Source organism: Chiloscyllium plagiosum, chromosome 31 (assembly GCF_004010195.1).
Source record: "Chiloscyllium plagiosum isolate BGI_BamShark_2017 chromosome 31, ASM401019v2, whole genome shotgun sequence".
NCBI classification, from domain to species: Eukaryota; Metazoa; Chordata; class Chondrichthyes; order Orectolobiformes; family Hemiscylliidae; genus Chiloscyllium; species Chiloscyllium plagiosum.
This window is the reverse complement of record NC_057740.1, coordinates 13,609,867-13,631,491: the sequence shown is the minus strand read 5'-3', so window position 1 is coordinate 13,631,491 and position 21,625 is coordinate 13,609,867. Positions and strand designations below refer to the sequence as shown.

The 21,625-nt window shown below is 38.9% G+C and overlaps 1 protein-coding gene across 2 annotated transcripts in view; it reads left to right on the top strand.

Moving 5' to 3' along the window:
* The window catches only part of LOC122565226 (protein-lysine 6-oxidase-like), a 39,368-nt gene that overhangs the window by 5,411 nt on the left and 12,332 nt on the right, over positions 1–21,625 (top strand). Inside the window, exons 3-6 of one of the 2 annotated variants that reach the window (XM_043720984.1) lie at positions 1,473–1,581; positions 10,838–10,975; positions 14,666–14,822; positions 16,614–16,709. In XM_043720984.1, coding sequence (XP_043576919.1) covers positions 1,473–1,581; positions 10,838–10,975; positions 14,666–14,822; positions 16,614–16,709 — 500 coding nt within the window. The remainder of the gene's footprint in view (positions 1–1,472; positions 1,582–10,837; positions 10,976–14,665; positions 14,823–16,613; positions 16,710–21,625) is intronic. The other variant, XM_043720985.1, reaches the window with a different exon arrangement.

Here is a 21,625-nt window from a genome sequence, read left to right as displayed (position 1 = left end):
ATCTTTGGACTGTGGGAGGAAACCAGAGCACCCAGAGGAAACCCACGCAGACACGGGGAGAATGTGCAAACTCCACACAGTCAGTCGCCTGAGGCGGGAATTGAACCCGGGTCTCTGGTGCTGTGAGGCAGCAGTGCTAACCACTGTGCCACCGTGCTGCCCACATCCATGCCTTTGGTTAGACCACCATAGAATTACCTGTCTTCAAACTTACATAACTCATTTGCTGAGATCTAAGCTTTGAAATTTTCTCCTTAAACATTTCCACCATGCTATCCCTCCTATTCTGAAATAAAATTCTTTGATCAAACTTCGTCTCCTAATAGGTGTGGCTTTCCATGAAATTTTGTTTGATCACACTTAACACATTTTACAAAAGTGTTCACAGTACTATATAAATAAAATTTATTGTTATGCTATGCCAAGTACAAGGTACTCCCCTCAACGAAACAGATTGCATTGACGATGGACCAAACTAACATGTTTAACATTATTAGTTTGTTTGCTATTAATACTGTTATTGTGTAATAATGCACTTGTATCAGAAGCATATCCACCTGGATTTCACTGAATATTTAACATTTTTGTAAATTACTAGACAGTAACACAAAAATTTCATATGAGCAATTTATTACGTGTGCAATCAGCTCCCCCACTGACAGCCCCAGCTCAGTTAACATAGTGTATGACAGCAACCTGAATGAATCACAGTCTTAAAACACAGGAGATATTTCACAACTAGCAAATTAACTGATTTACACAAATCAAAATCCCACAAACAACAAAGAAAATGAATAACAAGCTGATTTATTCTTGATTCTTTTAAGAGGAATATGGACCAGGAGATTTAAAGAGCTTGCTAATCATCTTCAAACACTACATGGGTTATATGGATACCATCCTCCATGATGGAAATTTTATTTTTATTGTAGGCTTTGTAATAATTGTGTCTAAGTAGAACTGGAACAGCTTTGGACAAGAAAGTCAATTGTGTCTCAGTGGTGTAATTGGAAATATGCTCAACTGAAAATAGACTGGGCACCAAAATTATAATTCTTGGCCAGCTGTTGATTTCCTGGTACATCTGTATCATGGGATATAGATGAATCAGCTGTTAAGATTTTGACGAAATTTAAAGATCAACAATGCCAAACTTCTGAAGTTAAGCCACATCCCTACCTCTTTTTGTCATGTCTGCAATTTGATTTTTGGAACTCGACATTGATGACATTCCCAAATCCCAGAAACAAATGGATGGTGCAGGAAATATATACTTTTGTGCATGGCTAAAGTAAAAAATGGTAGCTTTCATAATTTAATGGACTTTCAATAGTTCTGCAGCCAGACACTCCAGCTGTATGTTTGAATTATGAAACCTAGATGAATCCAATGTCTCAGTTTGCACCAGTTTGCCTTATAGTTTCAATTGATTGAGAAAACTCAACACAAACATGCTTACGTTTCTTTTCCAGGGCTTCCTGACTTAGTTCCTGATCCATATTACATTCAAGCGTCCATGTATATCCAAAGGATGCACATGTATGCATTGAGATGTGCGGCTGAGGAGAATTGCCTCTCAAGGTAAGACCTACCAATTCTACAATGAACCAATAGATCTAAAAATCAAAATGATAATCAGACACCTCACACTATAGCTCTTATTCCAATCAGGACCAGGAGAGCTTGCTATTTATCAAAAATTGAGTTCAGACATTTCATCTGAATTTATAGTTTATAGATGGTTCAGACTTCTTTGATATTCTATTAGAACGTACATAAGGAAAGAATAAAATATAATTTTAAAGTTTAAACTTATTGCTTTCTCTTTTACAGATTTATTTAGAGATTTTTCTAAAATATATTCTGCAATTTTCGTCTTACACCAGTATATGTATCAACTTTCTGTAATATTCTAGCAATATATGGTTCTGTTGTGATGATGGAGGTGCAAGGATACATTGATTATTATTCATGAAAATAGATATATAAAAATCTTTGTTAATTGCAAAATAATTTCTTGAAAGTATATGATTTTTAGATTATTTTGCAAAAAAGGAAAGTCATTCTGTCATCCGTTAGCATTTTCTTGTTCAGCTGAAGTGTACACATAACCCTGTAGCCTCCACAGATTACTATGCTAAATATTTTTAAATAAATAAAAAGTGAGGAGCTCATTGGGCATTTTCATCTGGTAGATGACTGGCTTTGTTATTTTTCAGATATTAACTGAGTAAAGTCGCTTCATGGAAGGATCATATATTGGTAATTGTAAGAGGAAAGAAATCGCTAACTTACCTTCTTATCATATCACATCTCCTTCCAGAAATATAAAAATGTTGCCTTATTATTCATTAATATTATATTAGAATGGTTGGTGGCACTGGGTACTGTTTGTGGGCTAGTTTAGTTGTGATGCTGTAATGCAAATCAAATACAAACAAAAACAAAGATGTTGTGAATGGCTAAATTCAGAAACAAACACTTAATGTATCAGCAGGCCCAGGGAAATTTCTCTCTTTTTAGGTTGACCAAGGTTTTCTTTAATTCTGTGTGTCATGATAAATAAAGCTTAATACGATGATTTTACAAAAATACCAGTGCAGCAATAAATGTACTGAAGTAGATCTGGGTAATACTAAGTTAGCAGCTTACTTTACATCTCTCCCTGTCAGTAGCTGACTCATTGTGCAATAATGTAAAATGGATGACAGTTAAAATAAACCCTTTAAACTTTATGGCTAAAATCTGAAATGCTAAATAAGTGATAAACATATAAGCATAATTTAAAAATGTGTTAATATCTGCACACCTTGTTTTTCTTTGTGCTCTCTCTACATACTTCTGTGCCCCCTCTCTTTACTCTTGTTACATTAACCATTGTGTTGCTTGGTAGAAAATTACTCCTAGAACCTAGCCTCCTTTTATTTCCTCATCCAGAGTACATTTTCTCTTATTGTCCTTGGAGAGGGAAAACATTGAACAATAGTCAACCAGGCTCCTTTCTCACCTAATAGACCCAAAGAAATATTGAAAGATGTGCAGAAACAGGAGATGTGGCCCAGGAGGAATTAATTAAACACTTGAAATGCCACAGTGTGCAAGGCTGTGGGCCAAGAGGTGGGAAAGTGGGACTGTTGTCTGTAGGTGCTTGATAACTGCTGCAGTCAGGATGGGACAAAAGGTTTTTTCTTCGTATTCTGTAAAACTCTACAATAGGCAGATAAACCAATAATGTGAAGAAGGTCTGGCTATGTAGCAGCTGTTCATTTAGGATTGGCAGTTCAAGGTAAGGGTGTGTGACTGGCATACAGTTTGCATAGTTGAGATTTTGTTTTGGCACCAAACAACAGTGAGTATTTGAGAACCAAGATGGATAGCAAGTACTTACCCAATAGCCAAATCAAACTTATATTTCCTATTCCAAAACTTTGCTAAAGGCAAGAAAAAATATGAGGCTATCCAACATTGAATACAAAATAAAATTGTTTGTGCTGTAATAGAGCTCTGCCGTTATTAAAGAAAACATTTTTAACTCCTATCGTTATGGTGCTTTAAAATATATTTTTTCTGTTGTTGGCTTTCTTGACATTTCAGGGCTATAGGAAGTCCATTCTTTTATCAAAATATATTTAAATTTGGGTGGTAAATGTCAGCCTGATTAAAAAAAACTATGGTGGGGGAGGAGAGGATTGCTGGGATTATAGATTACCTTGATCCTGCCTTCACTTGATACATTAGAAAAGCACTTTATTGCCAATGTTTTGGAATGAACTGCCTTAACTCATTCATTCCCACACCAACCTACTTTTGCTGAGGCTGACTGTACTTCTCACTGCTGCTTTGACTAATGTAAGTTGAAAGCAAAAACAGGGGTTAAAGTTGGATGTTTCTGTTCTGTTTGGGTGGTGCGAGTCATTAACATATTTAAAACTATGTGTAATGGTTCAGGCAAGAACAAAATGCTTGATTTCTTTATTACAGCAGTTGCAGTATTATAGCAATATGTTTTTAAAAAATAAGTGAAGCTGGAACGGGACTTGGGTAAGAACTGAAAAGGTGTATTAGATCACTTCTTGTGAAGATCTAGCACCAGCATAGACATAAGGAACCATAGTTTCTCTCTACAAAGCATTACCATGAAAGGCACCTTCTGTATTTTAGCTTTTATCCAAGTAACGTTTTTAAGGCAACTTTCAGTATTGCAGTGGTCCTAGTTCTTTGAGAATTTTTATTAAAACCTAAAACAGAAAAATGTGGTGACATTTCAGTCAGTGCCACAGGTTACATAACTGAAATAATTCAGTGGAATGTAATGGTGACCTGGCAACTGTAAGATGAGAAAAACATGGTATGATGAAGAATATTCAATTTATGAAAAAAATAATATCCTTCAGATGTGAGACTTGGCTCAATTAATTTAAAGTGATCCAAATCTATTGAAATAGGAAGTAGCACACCATTTTCAATAGCCAGCCTCACTTGAGATACTGTCTGAAATAAAACAATGCTAACATTTTTGCCCTGGACAAACACAACTACTAACTTTACACTCACCACCTGCTCCAATAGTTTGCTTTGTTATTGAAAATAATGGCTGGTGGGCCAAACATCATGGCATGAGAACTCACCAATGTTTAGAAGAATAGGAGATAACATGTGAAACAAGTTGAATTATTTTGATGTTGCCAAGCTTGGCTTTAAAAGATTGTGAATGTTGAAGAAAGAACTTGGTTTTAGATAGGCCTTTTTAAAACTGCAGGATGTTCCAAAAAACTGAAATACTTTAAGTTTAACCATTGTTGTAATGTAAATGCACTAGCCGGTTTGTGCACAACAAAGAACTATACACAAGCAGTGAAATAAATTACCAAACAAACTGCTTCAGTAACGTTGTTTGGAAATAACTTGTCAACCTAGACATAGCGAACTCAACTATTTTCATAGAGAGATCATTAAGCCCACTTGAGAAGCCAGATAAGGTCTTGATTCAGCAGTTCAGTCAAAGGAAGGGCATTCCATCTAATCACCACTTCCACCATGTTGTATTGGAATGTCAGTCATGATTATGTACTAAGGTCCTGGAGTTAGGCTTCAAATTATGAACTTCTGACTTTGGAGACAGCCTATTAGACCAAAGATAACACAAAGGAGCAAGAAACAGAAATTGCTGGAAAAGCTTAGCAGGTCGTACAGCATCTGTAAAAAGAAATCAGAGTTAACATTTTGGGTTGGGTGACCCTTCCTCAGACTTGGGCCCGAAACATTAACTCTGATTTCACAGATGCTGCTAGACCTGCTGAGCTTTTCCAGCAATTTATGTTTTTGTTTTTGATTTACAGCATTCACAATTCTTTTAGTTTTTAATAACACAAAGCAATCTCAGTATTACTGAAAAAATGTTTGAAATATTTTGTTTTGCACTGATCAGAATAATTCACAAGAATACTAATTCAAGGAGAAAACCAATATTTATATTCCATAAGTGGAAGGTTCTGCTTGGTTAGCAAGTGGACTCTGTTTAGTAGAGGTACTCGAATGGAGAATGCACCTGTTAATGCTGATTAACAGTTACCTGATAGGCTTTGTTTAAATTTTAAACCAAACAGGCTGACATTGATTGGTTAGAGTATTGCTCTGAAAAATGAACAAGCCAATTGCTTGCAGATATTTTGTTGAGGTGCCAAAGCAATTTTGCATTCTTTATACTGTTGTTCTGAGCTTGCTTTCTTACACCTACACCTGTTCTAGCAGTTGTCTGTCTCCACAAAGTCTGCTATACACTAAAAAATTCCTTCTGTTTAAGCCTCTGGTCATCAAGAATTTGGATCTGATGTCCCATTCTCACTGAATAATCTCTAGTCTATGGTTTTAGATCAATGATATTAAAACTTGGCCATATATTGTTTAGGTCCTTGTTTCTCCATCAGCTGAAAATGTAGGAACTTAGGACTTAGAGCAGGAGTAGGATATATGGAATTTTTAAGCCTGCTACTCCATTCATATGATCATGGCTGATCTGGCTGTGGTCTCAATTCTACCTTTCTGTCCGTGCTTTATATCCCTTGACTCTCTTGTCTGTCAAAAATCTATCTAACTCAGCTTTCAATGACTTGAATGACCCAACATCCACTGCTTTCTGAGGAAAATAATTTGAGAAATTAATGAACTCAGAGGAAGAAAAGTCTCCTTTCTATGCATTCTTAAAAGAGATCTCATTCTTAAACTAAGTTTAGTTCTATTTTTAGTCTCCCCTATCCTCCTCCTAGTATCTATCCTGTCAAGTACCCTCAGGAATGGATCTTTCAGTATGATCATCTTTTTATTCTAAACTCCAGTGGTTAGAGGCCCAACCTGTCCTATCTTTAGGAAGTAAGCCCTTCATCCCAGAAATGAGTTGAGTGAATCCTCTTTTGTTTGAATTGCTTCCAATTCAATAACATTCTTTTTCAAAATGGATACCAAACTTATACACCATACTGTTTTGAGAAGATTTGTAGCTCAGGTTGATGATAAGTATGTAAGCTAGCTCGCTGAGCTTAAAGGCTTGTTTTCAATTCAATGGAACACCTATGGGATCAGCAATATCAGGGCTCATAGCGGAACAAAACAAATCTTTAAGCTCAGCAAGCTAACTCACATACTTATACACCTTACTTTGATGTGGTCTCATCAAGGCCCTGAACAGCTGCAGTAAATTTTCCTTACAAAAAAAATTGACATGAAAGTAATAAATTACAATATTTCATTTACCTTCTGAATCACCCACTGTACCTGCACTCTAACTTTTTGTAGTTCATGTATGTCTGTATTGTATTTAAATAACAATCGTTATTTAAATAATATTCTGCTTTTCTATTATTTTTGTTAAAGTGGATGAGGTTTGCATTTTTCAACATTATACAACATCTCTTTTTTTGTTCACTCAGTTAACCTGTCTATACCCCTATGTAGACTCCTTTACACCTGCTTGACAACTTACTTTCCTATTTATATTTGTGTCATTAGCAAACTTAGCTCCACTATGAATTCTTTGTAGCCTCATCTGTCTTTCTGCCTCTTGTCATAACCTACATAGCAATGGTCTGACAGAAGACCCTGGATTTGCTGCTGATGCTTCTTTTTCTGTCTAGTGAGAAGTGATGAAGGAAATAATGGGACAAATTGTTTTTATAGCACCCACAAAACAAGAGCTTACTAAAACTCCTGAGCCTCTAATTTATGTGGCAAAATCCATCCATTAATACATTTTTTTGTCTATTCCTGTGGAACAGCATCTGGCAGTTCCAAACTTGTTCTAAACAATGGAAGCAGCGTGTAATATACAGAACAAAGCAACCCATAAATCACAAAAATTACACATCAGTTAAATGTTCAGCAGTTCTGTCACACCCAGTTGTGAGTGGTGGTGGACAATTAAACAATACTCAATAGTGAAGGGACACAGTACATCAATGCAGAGACAAGATTGAAACATTTGCAACCATTTTTAGCCAGAAGTGTCAAATTAACAATCAAATTCTGCCTCCTTTTGAGGTCTCAATATCATCAATACCTGTCTTCAGCAATTTAACTCACTCTGAATGATATCAAGAAATGATTTATGGCACTGGATACAGTTCTGAAAACATCCTGACTGCAATATTGAAGCTTTGTCCTCCTGAATTAGCTCCAGAATAACCTCCTTAGCCAATCTATTCCAGTCTAGCTACAACAATGAGATTACCCAAAATATGGAAAATTGCCCACATATTGTGCCTTTCCACAATGGACAGAATAAATCTAATTCAGTCAATTAGCACCCTCTCAGTCTACTCTTGAGCATCAGCAAAATGATGGAAAGGATCAGATAGATACAATGCTATCAGGTGGCAGTTACCCAGCAATAATGTCACAGATGCTCACTTTGATTTCCACCAGTGCCAAACACCTAAAGATTTCATTACAAAACTGAAACAAAAGAGCTGAATTCTGAATGCATGGTGAGAGTGACTGCTCCAGACAATAAGGCAACATTTGATCGGTTGTTGCATAAGGTAGTCTGAGGAAAATTAAACGAAATGAGAATTGAGAAGATTCTTCGCTGTTTGGAGTCATACCTAGCACAATACAGTTTTTTTTTGTGATTGTTAAAACCCAATCATCTCATCCTTGGGACATTATTGTAGGAGTTCCAGAGGGTTGTGTTATAATTCGAACATCTTCAGCTATTTAATCAATAATTTTCCAACTAACACAAGGTCAGAATTGGAGATGTTCACTGATGAGAGCACACTGTTTGGTACCATTCACAGCTTAATAGATAGTGAAACAGAACATGCCTGCATATGACACGATTTGGAACACATTCCAACTTGGGCTGATAATTGGCAAAGAACATGGTGGCACAAAGATATCATGCACTGATAAGGGAGAGTTTAACCAGTTCTTGGTATTCAGTGGCATTACCATCACAAAATCCCCCAGCAACATCAACATTCTGGGAGTAACCATTGCAGAAACTTTAACTGGACTAGGTACATCAAGAGCAGTTAACAAGCTGAGAGGTTTTTATCAAGTGTCTTATCTCCTGACTTCCATAAGCTTGTCAACCAGCCACAAGGTACAAGTTGGGAGTGTTATTGAACTCTCCTCCACCTGCCTGGATGAGTGCAGTTTCAATAAGGCTTAAGAGGTTCAACGTAATTCAGGACAAATCAGCTTGCTTGATCGACACCTCATCTACTACCTTTAACCATTCAATCCATTCACCACTGATGTACATTGACAGTAGTGTGCACCATTTACAATTTGCACTGCAGAAACTCACTAAACGTCCTTCAACGGCACCTTCCAAACCCATTTGTACATCTAGAAGGACTAGGAGGCAAATGGGAGCACAACCACTTTTCAAGTGCCTTTCCAAGTCAAGTCATCTTGACATGGAACTACCACTGTTCATTCTTTCTTACTGGATCAAAATTCTGGAGCTGCCTTATCAGCATGTTGGATGTATTTACATCCCATGGATTGCAACAATTCAAGAAGGTGACTCACAACTACCTTCTCTAGGGAAGTATGGAAGGGTATCATATCTTGGCCATTGCAGTGATATTGTAAAATAAATGCCAATATTCTACATTAAAAATACAAAGTATGGGTTTGCCTTATTTAGACTATTGCAGAATGTGTCTCATCCAATGGTATGGGAGCATGTCAACCTGAAGTTCTGATTGTGGGCCCAGGCAAAATGCTGGTAAATGCACTGCTGTAAACAACCAACCCACAAGCAAATTTAACTTCTTAAAGCACAATGTACTTTGTAGCTTCTACTACACCTTATAACCACAGTTCCTGGGCCACAATCCCAGCCCCAACCACAGTTGCTGCCTCATAATATTCTTAGCCACAGCTGCTGTTATTTTATCTACCTCAATTCACAGCTGGCAACCCATCACTAACTTTGGCTTGACATTGGCTGAGTGATGATGCCTACTATGTAATCTTTGTGGTCTGAGTTGAAAAATCACCAACACTTTCCTATTTAGATTAACTTCGTTTATCCCTTTAAATGAAACATGTGATGTTTTCAAGACAAAAGCTTTATTTTTGATTGCTTAACCAAATTAGTTCCCCACATCTACATTGACATTGAGCAAAATCTGCTGTGGCCCAATAACAATAGTTTTATTTCTGTTTGTTTGTATTCACCCCAAGTTATGAGACATATTAGAGCCAAGGAAAGGAATATTTTTTTTCCAAATGAGGCATCATAAAATAGCAGCAAACTGTGGTCCAAATCAAACAGGTTATGGGTTGGATACAGATTAAACCTCTTTTTAGACTGCATCAACAAGCACTATCAGATCAAGTACAGCACAGGCTGATCACAGAAAAGCCCCAGTTCCAATGAACAAAAATAAAGAATCTACATTTAGTCTTTGTATACTAATATAGTGTGTAGCATGGCTTGTATGTCTACCACCTTGCTGCTTGTATGGTGAATTTCCTTGTTATATTATGAGCAATTGCAGCTTGGAGGTTGGTGACAACATTGTCATGTAGCATGTGAAGTGTTACTGCTACTTGCTGTAGAGCTGAGACTTGTCTAAGATAGTAGTTGCCTCAGGAGGAAACAATGGCATGGAAACTGCCATCAACTCTGTCCAGGAATCCTCAGAGCTCCTGTACTTACTGGCAACATACTTCCTCAACCAATGACTTATATGGATCTTTCTCAAGCCATCGTGGAGTGGAAAAACATAAGGCTTTTAAATTATGTCACACAAATTCTGTTCAGGCTTCCATGCCACTGTAAATGTTCACTGGCAGGTTCACCAATGGAATGGTTTTATCTCAGATAATCCAGTTTGTATGTGATAGGAAGTCATTTTCAATTTCACCCCTGTGAACTAACTAGGATTCCACAAAGGATGAAGGATCAGCTTTGCCAAGTCACTGTCTGGATTTGAATTTGAAAACTACCCCTCAGTAAGTCCAGTAATTTGTGAACTGGATTAAAAATCTGATTATCAAATTCAGTTTTTCGTTTACTTTGCTGACTGATGATGTAGATAAAGTAGATCTTCAGTTTTTCAATTAACTCTTGTTGGTAAAGCAAAGATGAAAAATCAAGCCACATAACACCCCCTGTACTATTTTGTCTGTCTTCATGTGGATGCCTTGGAGGTGCTGTACATTCTTGGTTCTTGTCCAATTGTTGTCATTTCAGCTAAGTATAATTACATTGGAAGAGTGGTGCTTTTCACATACTTGGCTCAAAATGATCCTCGACTCATGTAACTGTTGTTTTTTGGGAAATAATTCTCTGCTTAAAGCATGTCTGTCTTTTTTGCTTTAGGTCTGCCTATAGTCCCAGAACAAGTGACCTCAGTATTAGGGTGCTTCTACGGTTTCCTCAAAGAGTCAAAAATCAAGGGACTGCTGACTTCCTCCCAAATCGGCCGCGCCATACCTGGGAATGGCACAGTTGTCATCAGTAAGTACAGAATGGGAGTTTGCTTCCATGTGTGATCAAAACATGTCTATTCTTCTGAGAAAAATAAGTCTTTTGGATGAATGTTATTGCTGCATGCAAAGTCAATGCCAAGCAAGATTGTGCTTACAGGATGCAGTCAAAATAAGATACAACATACTGCACTGTGGAAATTTGAGCTTTGTTCATTAATCTTGCATACTGAATTTTGTTCTGAAACATGAGGCTCTGAGCAATTGCAATGTAGTATTGGAACAATGAGCATTATTAGTAATAGGATTCAACAGTGCCCTATTATTTCTCCCAGTACTTCTACTAATGTTTCTGAAACATGACAAATATTTAACTTATTTGGTTTATTTTCTCAAATAATTTTGCATGTCCTTCTTCATCTGTGAAGTGGAGATGCCGGTTTTGGAGTGGGGTCGACAAAGTTAAAAATCACACAACACCAGGTTATAGTTCAACAGGTTCATTTGAAACTTATGAAGCAGGAGCACTCCGAAAGCTTGTACTTCCAAATAAACCTGTTGGACTATAGCCTGGTGTTGTGTGATTTTTAACCTTCTTCATCTGGGCAGCTGAACCTTTATTAAAACTGTCCCTTATTTTACTTCAGTGGACAAGACAGAACTGGGCTAAATTCCAATTTTGATAATGTCCCCCATCAGCTGGACTTTGAGCCCTGAGCAAATCTGGTGAGGAGCACTGTAACTATAAGTACTGCTCCTTTAGACAGTAAATCATCTTAAACTTCATGCTCATACATCAATTTCAGGAATGCCTCAAGTTTTTGAAACATGGTAAATATTTAGCCATTATATTTTATTCTCTTCAATTCAGTTGCAAATGCTTCATCTGGGCAGTTGGACCCTGGATTCATTTTACAAGTTATCTAACAATATCACTATATTTGCACTGCAAGGATTAGGATCAAGCTGGTGTGTATGTGTGTCTAAGTGGACCTTTGTCATATAAAATATTAGCAATGTTTTCTCACTTGCATTATTGAATTACTTCAGAGTATCTCAGAATTATTATGGTACAGAAAGAGGCTCGTCAACCCATCACGCCTGCATCAGCTCTTCAAACAAGCATTATTAACTAGCAGCAATCTTCTGCTTTTTTCACCAACCCTTGCATGCTATTTTTATCCAAATAATCATCCAAAACCCTCTTGAATGCCCCAGTTAAACCTGCCTCCAGTCACACCCTAACTACTCGCTGAGTGAACAAATGTTTTTCTCACATCACCCTTAGTTCTTTTGCACTTCACTTTAAATCTATGTCCTCTCATTCTTCTTTCTTTCACAGCAGGAACAGCTTCTCTTTATCTATTTATATCAACTTGCTCATATTTTTGATAATCTTTATCAAATCTCCTCTTAGCTTTATTTTCTGAAGGAAAGCAAACCCCAATTTATCCTCATAACAAGTTTCTCATTCAGGAACCATTGCTTGTAAATTGCTTCGGTACTCTGTCCAATGTATACACATTTTTCCTATAATGTGGCACCCACAGCTGTATATAGTACACCAGTTGAGGTCGAACAAGTATTTTGCATAAGTTCAACACCATCTCCTCGCCCTTGTATTCTATACCCCTATTAATAAAGCTGAGGATTTATTTGAAGATTTTTTTTAGTCATTCATGAGAAGAGGGCAAGGCTGGCTAGGGCAACATTTATTGCCCATCCCTCATTTCCCAAGGGCACTTAAGAATTGACCACATTGCTGTGGCTGTAGTGTCACAGGTTGGCCAGACCAGGTAAGGATGGCAGTTTCCTTTCTTAAAGGTTATTAGTGAACCAGATGGGTTTTTCCAACAGTCAGCAAAGATTTCATGGTTATCAGACTCTTATTTCCAGATCTTTATTGAATTCAAATTCCACTATTTGCCATGGCAGAATTCGAACCCAGATCCCCAGACCATTGCCTGGCTGTCTGAATTAACAGTCCAGCAATAATACCATCAGACTGTCACCTTCCTCAAACTTTATTGTTATATTTGTGAGAGTTTTACTTTTAATTGGGGTTTTTACTTTACAGCTTTTTGCATGGTCCTGTGAAAACGCCAAACACTGGTGTTCTTGTTCATGACCTGTTCTATTTGTCTCCTTTCTCGCCTCAGTTCAGTAGGCAGGAAAGTGGGCTTAGATGGTCTTCTCAAAGTATTAATGATGTCACATATGTTTAACAAAGGATACATTATATTCACTAGGGTCGTTTCCTCTGTCATTTCTTCCTCAGTTTGTGATGAATCATTGTGTAACTTCAAGTGATTATGGCTAAGTAGTTCAGCTGGGGTCAAGCAAAGCACAGTCACTCAGATCAAATGTTCCACAATTTCAAAGAAGTCCTACCCATTGTGAGTTTAACCAGGAGCTTTGGCATTCTCATATTAAAACACTTAGGAAGAAAAATGATCCCTCATACATTACAAATATTTAAGCACTGAGTTCTGAGAATGAGCAGCAGTGTTTGTATGAGTAGCATTGCCAAGGTAGTGCTGGAGAGTTGACAGGCCTTATTTCTCAAAGGACTGAAAAATGCAAAGCTTTGGGTAGAAATCAGTTTTCAGTTTTTCTCAGCATGTACAGGCATACATGTGTATGTTTGTGCTCTTAAAAAGTGAATCTCCATGTAATACTGTTCTGCAATCACTTTGCATCAGTAGTCCACCTATATTAAATAGTAAGAAAGTCCTTTAGAGATTAGCTCCCTATCTTTATAAGGGGTAAAGTGTGTTTGCTCAAATGTTTTCTTGTTTTAAAACATAATTCAATTTCCACCTTTTTGAATGTTTCTTTCCAGAGTTCTTCTGGTAATATGCTTAGGGAAAGGTCACAAACTGATAAAGAATGATCTGTGTCCCGAAGAGGCTTCATTTATTTGATCAGGATTGCAAATCTAGATTGGGTTAGAAACTGATGTAAAGCTGTTTAACTCTGGCCCCTGGGAAACTGTTAACCTCCTGTTTAAATTTATTAGAGACTCCTGGTTGTGTTCTCAGTACTAATACTATTACACAACTTGAACATGCCCAACACAAACCAAATCTGTTCTCATTTCAGGCACTCATTATTAACACCAAATATTCTGCTGTCAATTAGGACAAAGGTCAAGAACTGTACTGAGTAAGCTCCTTGATACTGCCTTAAACTGAACTTTGTAAAAGAAGCCCCACCACACAATTTTATCAGGCTTTGTTACACAAGTTGGTCATCCTGGCTTACCTGAGTGTCACTGTTAGTTTGTTATCAATTTGTGCAGAATTATGGCCTTGTGCCTAACGGAATCGGGATTAAACTGGCCAGTGTATTTCCTCTTTATGCTTTTTTACACCTTTATACTGATTTCAATTTCAGTGTCAATGGCACCCTCCAGCAGGATATTTACCTATAATGGTAATTACAGTAGAATCCAGCCCAAATATGGAATTCTCATGCTCACCTTTCTCGCATTAGCCATTGGACAGAGATCCGGAGCAGGAACCTTGATTATTTGCTCTTCGCTCCCTATCTCAGGAACATGGAGGATAATTGTGCTTTCCTAACCTCTGTCACAGCTCCGAACTAACTTAGCAGGGATCCAATTTTGAAACTCATATTTGTTTAGTAGAGTTTCATAATTGTATCCATCTGGCCAGATATCCATTACTAATGTATTATCTATGAATTTCTTTCACTTCAGGCACTACCACAGTATGGATCAGTTTAGCCATTACGATCTGTTACAGGCCACCACGCAGAGGAAAGTAGCTGAAGGACACAAAGCTAGCTTTTGTTTAGAAGACACCGTGTGTGACCCTGGCATCCGAAGAAGATATGCATGCACCGCACATACTCAGGTAGGTGGACACAGTGATATTAATATTTAGCATGGTAGAGTGGGTTTGAAGACACATCAACCATTAGACATGTATTGCTGTTTATAATGGAAAGAAACAATGTGGTTCCAAGAGGAGCCTTTCATTCAGCAACAGCATGCTCCCCCCTACCCTCAAAGAACGACAGCCCTGTCCAAGTGTTCCTTTTCTGGAGTCTAACTTTGATTTTGACACTTGAATTTTCAAAATCCCCTGCAGACATTCAGGTTTCATGTCGGCAGCAATTTCAGCTCTGTTTGCATTGAATTATGAGTATTAGTGCCACTCCAGGTTTTTCCTCTTGGTTCTTATGTTCAGTATTTCTTTAAGCTTTGAACTCCTGCTGTTGTTGCACTGTATTGATTATCATTGCATACTGTGAGAATTCAGAAATTTCCATCTATAGGCAGTTGTTTTCAATTTATTAAAAAAACGAACAGTAGGGATTAGGAGATGGGGGCAGTACTGAGGGAAAGGGGGAGAAAAGATGAGGGAGTGGCAATGGGGAGATTGGGATTAGGATATTGTGGTAGACTGAAGGAGTTGGGGATATGAGATCAGAAACTGAGGAAGAGAGTCTCTGACACTGTGACAATTGTAGAAGTAACAATTTACCTATTGCTTTACCATTGGCAAAAATGAGATCATGAGACAAGTTTTTTGTACTGTATCATCACAACCTGCAATGTACTATCTGAAAAGATTATGGAATCAGATTTGATAGTAATTTTCAAAAGGAAGTTGTATATTTGAAAAGTAAGAAATGTAGTGATATGAGTAAGGAGAAGGACCTTGAGACTAATTAGATGTTCAGAAAGTGAACATGAATACAGTGTTGATTGGCCTCTTTCAGTTTTATATGATTCAGAGTGGCTCAAAGACAGTCCCTATAGTGAGGAGAATCCCCGAAACTCCTGTTTATATCTGTCAGGGCTCCCTGATTGGCCTAGGTTGACAGCCCCAATCAAGGAACTCCTACTCAATGAGATCCACCTGGCCAACCTTATTCCAATCACTATAGGGAGCATTCCTTCAATTTATGCAACAACCATGCGGTATATATGTGCAATGTGTTGGGTATAGCTGTAACATAATTTGCAATTAGCCATATCTTACTGCTTTCTATTGGTAAAGTTCGATGTCATATAGGACAATGCCCAGACTGCGTTTGCTCTATGAGTACTTTTTTAATGGTGGGAGAGGCTAATGGTCAGCCTTTTGCTGAGTTTCCATATTGACATATATGAGTCATAGCTTTGACTACAGACTTTTTAAGCAGCTCTTGGTTTACTGACATGTTCTCTCTCATCAATACTTCTATATTACATTGCACATCATTTGAATGCTCCCATATAGTATACATTCAGTCACTCCCTACACACTCATAATTTGTTACCCCGATTTCCTGAAGTTTCTGTCTCACCTTGGGGTATATTGTGATTTAATAAGTGTTGACTTTTCATTATATTCATCACCTTTCTTATACGAGTGAAGCAAGTAAGTGGCAGCAAGGTTTTTAACTGTGGAGGGTTTCACTGCCCTCATTTGTCGTTGTTGCCAATTTTGATTCCGTTCTTGACTATCCCAGAAAAAAAGCTGATATTTCTTTTTCTTCTCCTTCATTACCCTTGACCACTCAGCAAACCTACCACTACTCAAGACAGATCACGTTCAAACCTAGCACTTTCTCCCTTAAAAGAATAAAGATGAACATATTTTAGAGCTGGAAGTTTGCAACTCATTTAACGTTTACACTTCCCACTTTTCCATTAGGGATTAGGTCCTGGTTGTTATGATACATACAATGCAGATATTGACTGCCAGTGGATTGATATAACAGACGTCGCTCCCGGAAACTACATACTGAAGGTAATCCTTTCAATCACTAGAACTGCATCACAAAAAATGGGTTACACCGTAAAAGCTTACCTGGCAACTGATCCTCCTGTCAGCTCTAGTTGCTAGTTCTATTCCTGTAACTCTCACTTATTCCCTCTCTTTCTTTGTATGCTTATCTCATTTAATCTCTATAATTGCAGTTGGTAGACCAATGTGTTAAATTTAGAAAGCCTGGTGATAAAGGGTGGAACAGGAACTAATTTTCATATACCTTTATCCCCAGATACCAGGCAGAATGGTGGCACAGTGGTTAGCACTGCTGCCTCACAGCATCTGGATCCTGGGTTTGATCCCAGCCTTGTGTGACTGTCTGTGTGGAGTTTGCACATTCTCATTGTGAACATGTGGTTTCCTCCAGGTTCTCTGGTTTCCGCCCACAGTCTAAAGATTTGCAGATTAGTTGGATTGGCCATGCAAAATTGCCCATAGTGTCCAGGCCAGGTCGATTAGCTTTGGGAAATGCAGGGTTACAGGGATGTGGTGGGTCTGGGTGAGATGCTTTTTGGAGGGCAGTGTGAACTTGATGGGCCAAATGGCCTGCTTCCCCACTGTGGAGATTCTATGATTCTAGATACATCTTACAAAAGTGCACCTCTAAACCAATCACCACAGCATTGGTCTGCACCGACTTAAAAAAACACAAAGATTTACAATTAATATCCATCAACTGCATACGGTGAAATACAATTAATACAAAATATCGTTCCTGTCAAATCGGCCAGCTTGATTGGCACCACATCTACAAACATTTACTCCATCCACCACTGCTGCTTGATAGAAGCAGCGTGTACCATGTACAAGATATTCTACAGACATTCCTCAAGGCTCCTTAGACAGCCCCTTCCGAACCCATGACATAACCATTTAGAAGAATGAGGATAACAGATATATAGATACATTGCCACCTGAAAGTTCCCCTCCAAGCCACTCATCATCCTGACTTGGAAATATTTTGCCATTCCATCACTGTCACTGGATGAACTTCCTTGAACTTGTTCCCTAACAACATTGTGGGTCCATGAAATGGACAGCAGTAGTTCAAGAAGGCAACATTGCTATCTTCTCAAGGGCAACTAGGGATGTGTCCATAAGTCCATAAGACATAGGATCAGAAATTAGGCCATTCAGCCCATTGAGTCTGCTCTGCCATTCAATCATGGCTGATAAGTTTCTCAACCCCATTCTCACACTTTTTCCCTGTAACCCTTGATCCCCTTGATACTCAGAACTTATCATTCTCAGCCTTAAATATACTCAATGACCTGGCCTTCATAGCCTTCTGTGGCAATGAATTCCATAGATTCACCACTCTCTGGCTGAAGACGTTTCTCCTTATCTCTGTTCTAAAAGGTTTTCCCTTTACTCTAAGGCTATACCTCTCTTACCAATGGAAACATCTTCCCAACATCTGCTCTGTCCAGGCCATTCAGTATTCCCCCCCATCCTTCTAAACTCCATTGAGTATAGACCCAGAATCCTCAAACGTTCCTCATATGCTAAGCTTTTCATTCCTGAGACCATTCTTGTGAACCTCCTCTGAACACGCTGCAGGGCTAACATATCCTACCTGAGGTATGGAGCCCAAATAGTCCAAAGGCCTATGCTGGCCTAGCCAGTGAGATCTGCATCCCATTGATGAGTGAAAAAAAACGACAAAAATAATCCCGTCTGAACATTGCACAGGTTCAGGTGTAATTGGATACAAACTGTTTCAGTATCTAAAGAATGGTACCAAACACTATGCAATCATCAGAAAAATCCCTACTTCAAATGTTTCTATACTTCCTATTGGAAAGATGTTGTGAAATTTGAAATGGTTCAGAAAAGATTTACAAGGATGTTGCCAGGGTTGGAAGATTTGAGCTATAGGGAGAGGTTGAATAGGCTAGGGCTGTTTTCCCTGGAGGGTCGAGGCTGAGGGGTGACCCTTTGTAGAGGTTTATAAAATCATGAGGGGCATGGATCAGATAAATAGACAAAATCTTTTCCCTGGGGTGGGAGAGTCCAGAACTAGAGGGCATAGGTTTAGGGTGAGAGGGGAAAGATATAAAAGAGACCTAAGGGGCAACCTTTTCACTCAGAGGGTGGTACGTGTATGGAATGAGCTGCCAGAGGAAGTGGTGGAGGCTAGTACGACTGCAACATTTAAAAAGCATATGGTTGGGTATATGAATAGGAAGGGTTTGGAGTGGTATGGTCCAGGTGCTGGCAGTTGGGACTAGATTGGGTTGGGATATCTGGTCGGCATGGACGAGTTGGACCGAAGGGTCTGTTTCTGTGCTGTATATCTCTATGACTGTAAATGTTGATTGGAAGTCATTGAAGTGAATGGGCTGAAGACATTACCCTGAAGAAATTCTGCACATAAGAAATCATGCCTCACAAATTTGTTAGAGGTCTTTGATAAAGTGGCCAGAAAGGTTGAGGAGGGCAGTGTCTATATGGATTTCAGTAAGGCCTTTGATAAGGTTCCATGGTAGGTTGCTCTGTAAGGTTGGATCACACAGAATCCAGGGCGTGCGGGCAAACTTGATACACTATTGGCTTGATGGTAGGAAGCAGAGGGTAATACTGGAAGGATGCTTGTCAGACTGGAGGCCTGTGATTAGTGGAGTGCTTCGGGTCGGTTCTAGGCCCATTGCTGTTTGTTATCTATATCAATGATTTGGATGAGAATGTACAATGATTAGTAAGTTTGCAAATGACACTAAAACAGGCGGTATCGTGGACAGTGAGGAAGATTATCAGAAATTGCAACAGGACCTCGATCAACTGGGGAAGCGGGCTGAGAAATGGCAAATGGAGTGTAATATACATAATTGTGAGGTGTTGCATTTTGGAAAGTCAAATCAAGGTCAGAGTTTTATGGTGAATGGTAGGGCCTTAAGGAGTGTAGTGGAGTTCAGTTGCACAATTCTCTGAAGGTGGAGTCACAGGTAGACAGGGCAGTGGAGAAGGCTTTTGGCACACTGGCTTTCATCAGTCAGGGCACTGAGTAAAGAAGTTGGGAAGTTATGTTGCAGTTGTACAGGATGTTGGTGAGGCTGCACTTGGAGTATTGTGTTCAGTTTTGGTCATCTTGCTATAGGAAGGATGTTATTAAACTGGAAAGAGTACAGAAGAAATTTATGAGGATATTGCCAGGACTCAAGGGTCAGAGTTACAGGGAGATGTTGGACAAGCTAAGACATTTTTCTTTAGAGTGTGGGAGACCGAGGGGGGATGTTATAGAAGTGTATAAGATCATGAGAGACATGGATAGTATGAGTGTATTTAGTCTTTTTCCCAGGATTGGGGAATCAAGGACTAGAGGACATCAGTTTAAAGTTAGAGTGGAAAGAATAAAATGGAACCTGGCAGCAACCTTTTGACACAGAGGGTGGTACACATGTGGATTGAGCTGCCAGCGGAAATGGTTGAGGTGGGTACATTATCAACATTTAGAGTCATAGAGATGTACAGCATGGAAACAGACCCTTCGGTCCAACCTGTCCATGCTGACCAGATATCCAACGCAATCTAGTCCCACCTGCCAGCACCCGGTCCATATCCCTCCAAACCCTTCCTATTCATATACCCATCCAAATGCCTCTTAAATGTTGCAAATACACGGATAGGAAAAGTTTAGAAGGATATGGGCCAAGTGCAGGGAAATCGGGTTAGCGTAGATGGACATTTTGGTTGGCATGCACCAGTTTGGGCCAGAGGGCCTGTCTCAATGCTGTAGGACTCTATGACTGTATATGTCCTGGGGCAGGAAAAATGGCCTTCAGCATCCACAACTATTTTCCTTTCTACCAAGTACAACTCTCATCAGTGGAAAGTTTCCCTGGATTTCCACTGACTTCAATTTGCTAGGATGCCTTCATGCCACAAACTGGTCAAATATTAGTTTAAACAGGTTGTAGGTTTGCTCACTAAGCTGGTCGAATTGTTCTCAGGTGTTTCATCACCATGCTAGGTAACATCATCAGTGAGCATCTGATAAAGCGCTGGTGTTCTGTCCCACTTGCTATTTATCTGTCTTGGTCTGTTGTGGTTGGCGATATCACTTCCGGTTCTTTTTCTTAGAGGTTGGTAAATGGGGTGCAGGTTGATATGTTTGTTAATGGAGTTCCAGTTTGAATGCCAGGCCTCTAGAAATTCCCATACATGTCTTTGTTTAGCCTGTCCCAGGATAGATATATTGTCCCAGTCGAACTGATGTCCCTCTTCATCTGTGTGTATGTATATGAGTGATAGTTGGTCATGTCTTTTGGTGGCTCATTAGTGCTCATGTATCCTAGTGGCTAGTTTCCTGCCAGTCTGTCCAATGTAATATTTGTTGCAGTCCTTGCAGGATATCTTGTATATTCATATAGAAAACTAGCCACTAGGATACATGAGCAGCAACTTGCCACCAAAAGACATGACTAACGATCATTCGTATCCATACACACAGACGAAGATGGACACCAGTTCGACTGGGACAATACATCCACCCTGGGACAGGCTAAACAAAGACAATGCACAGGAATTCCTAGAGGCCTGGCATTCAAACCAGAACTGTATTAACAAACATATTGACCTGCACCCATTTACCAACCTCTGAGAAAAAGAACTAGAAGTGATATCACCCACCACAACAGACCAAGACACATAAATAGTAAGTGGGACAGAACACCAGTGCTTCATTGGAGGCTCACTGATGATGTTACCTAGCATGGTGATGATATGTCTGAGAACAAATTTACCCGCTTAGGGAGCAAACTTACAACCTGAACTATAAATCTTCTCCAAAATTGCAAACACCTATTAGTTTAATGCCAAAGGCAATCACTGTCTCAACACCTCTTTTGTCCATGTTTGGACCAAAACAGCACTGAGGGCTGTAATCAAGTCATCTT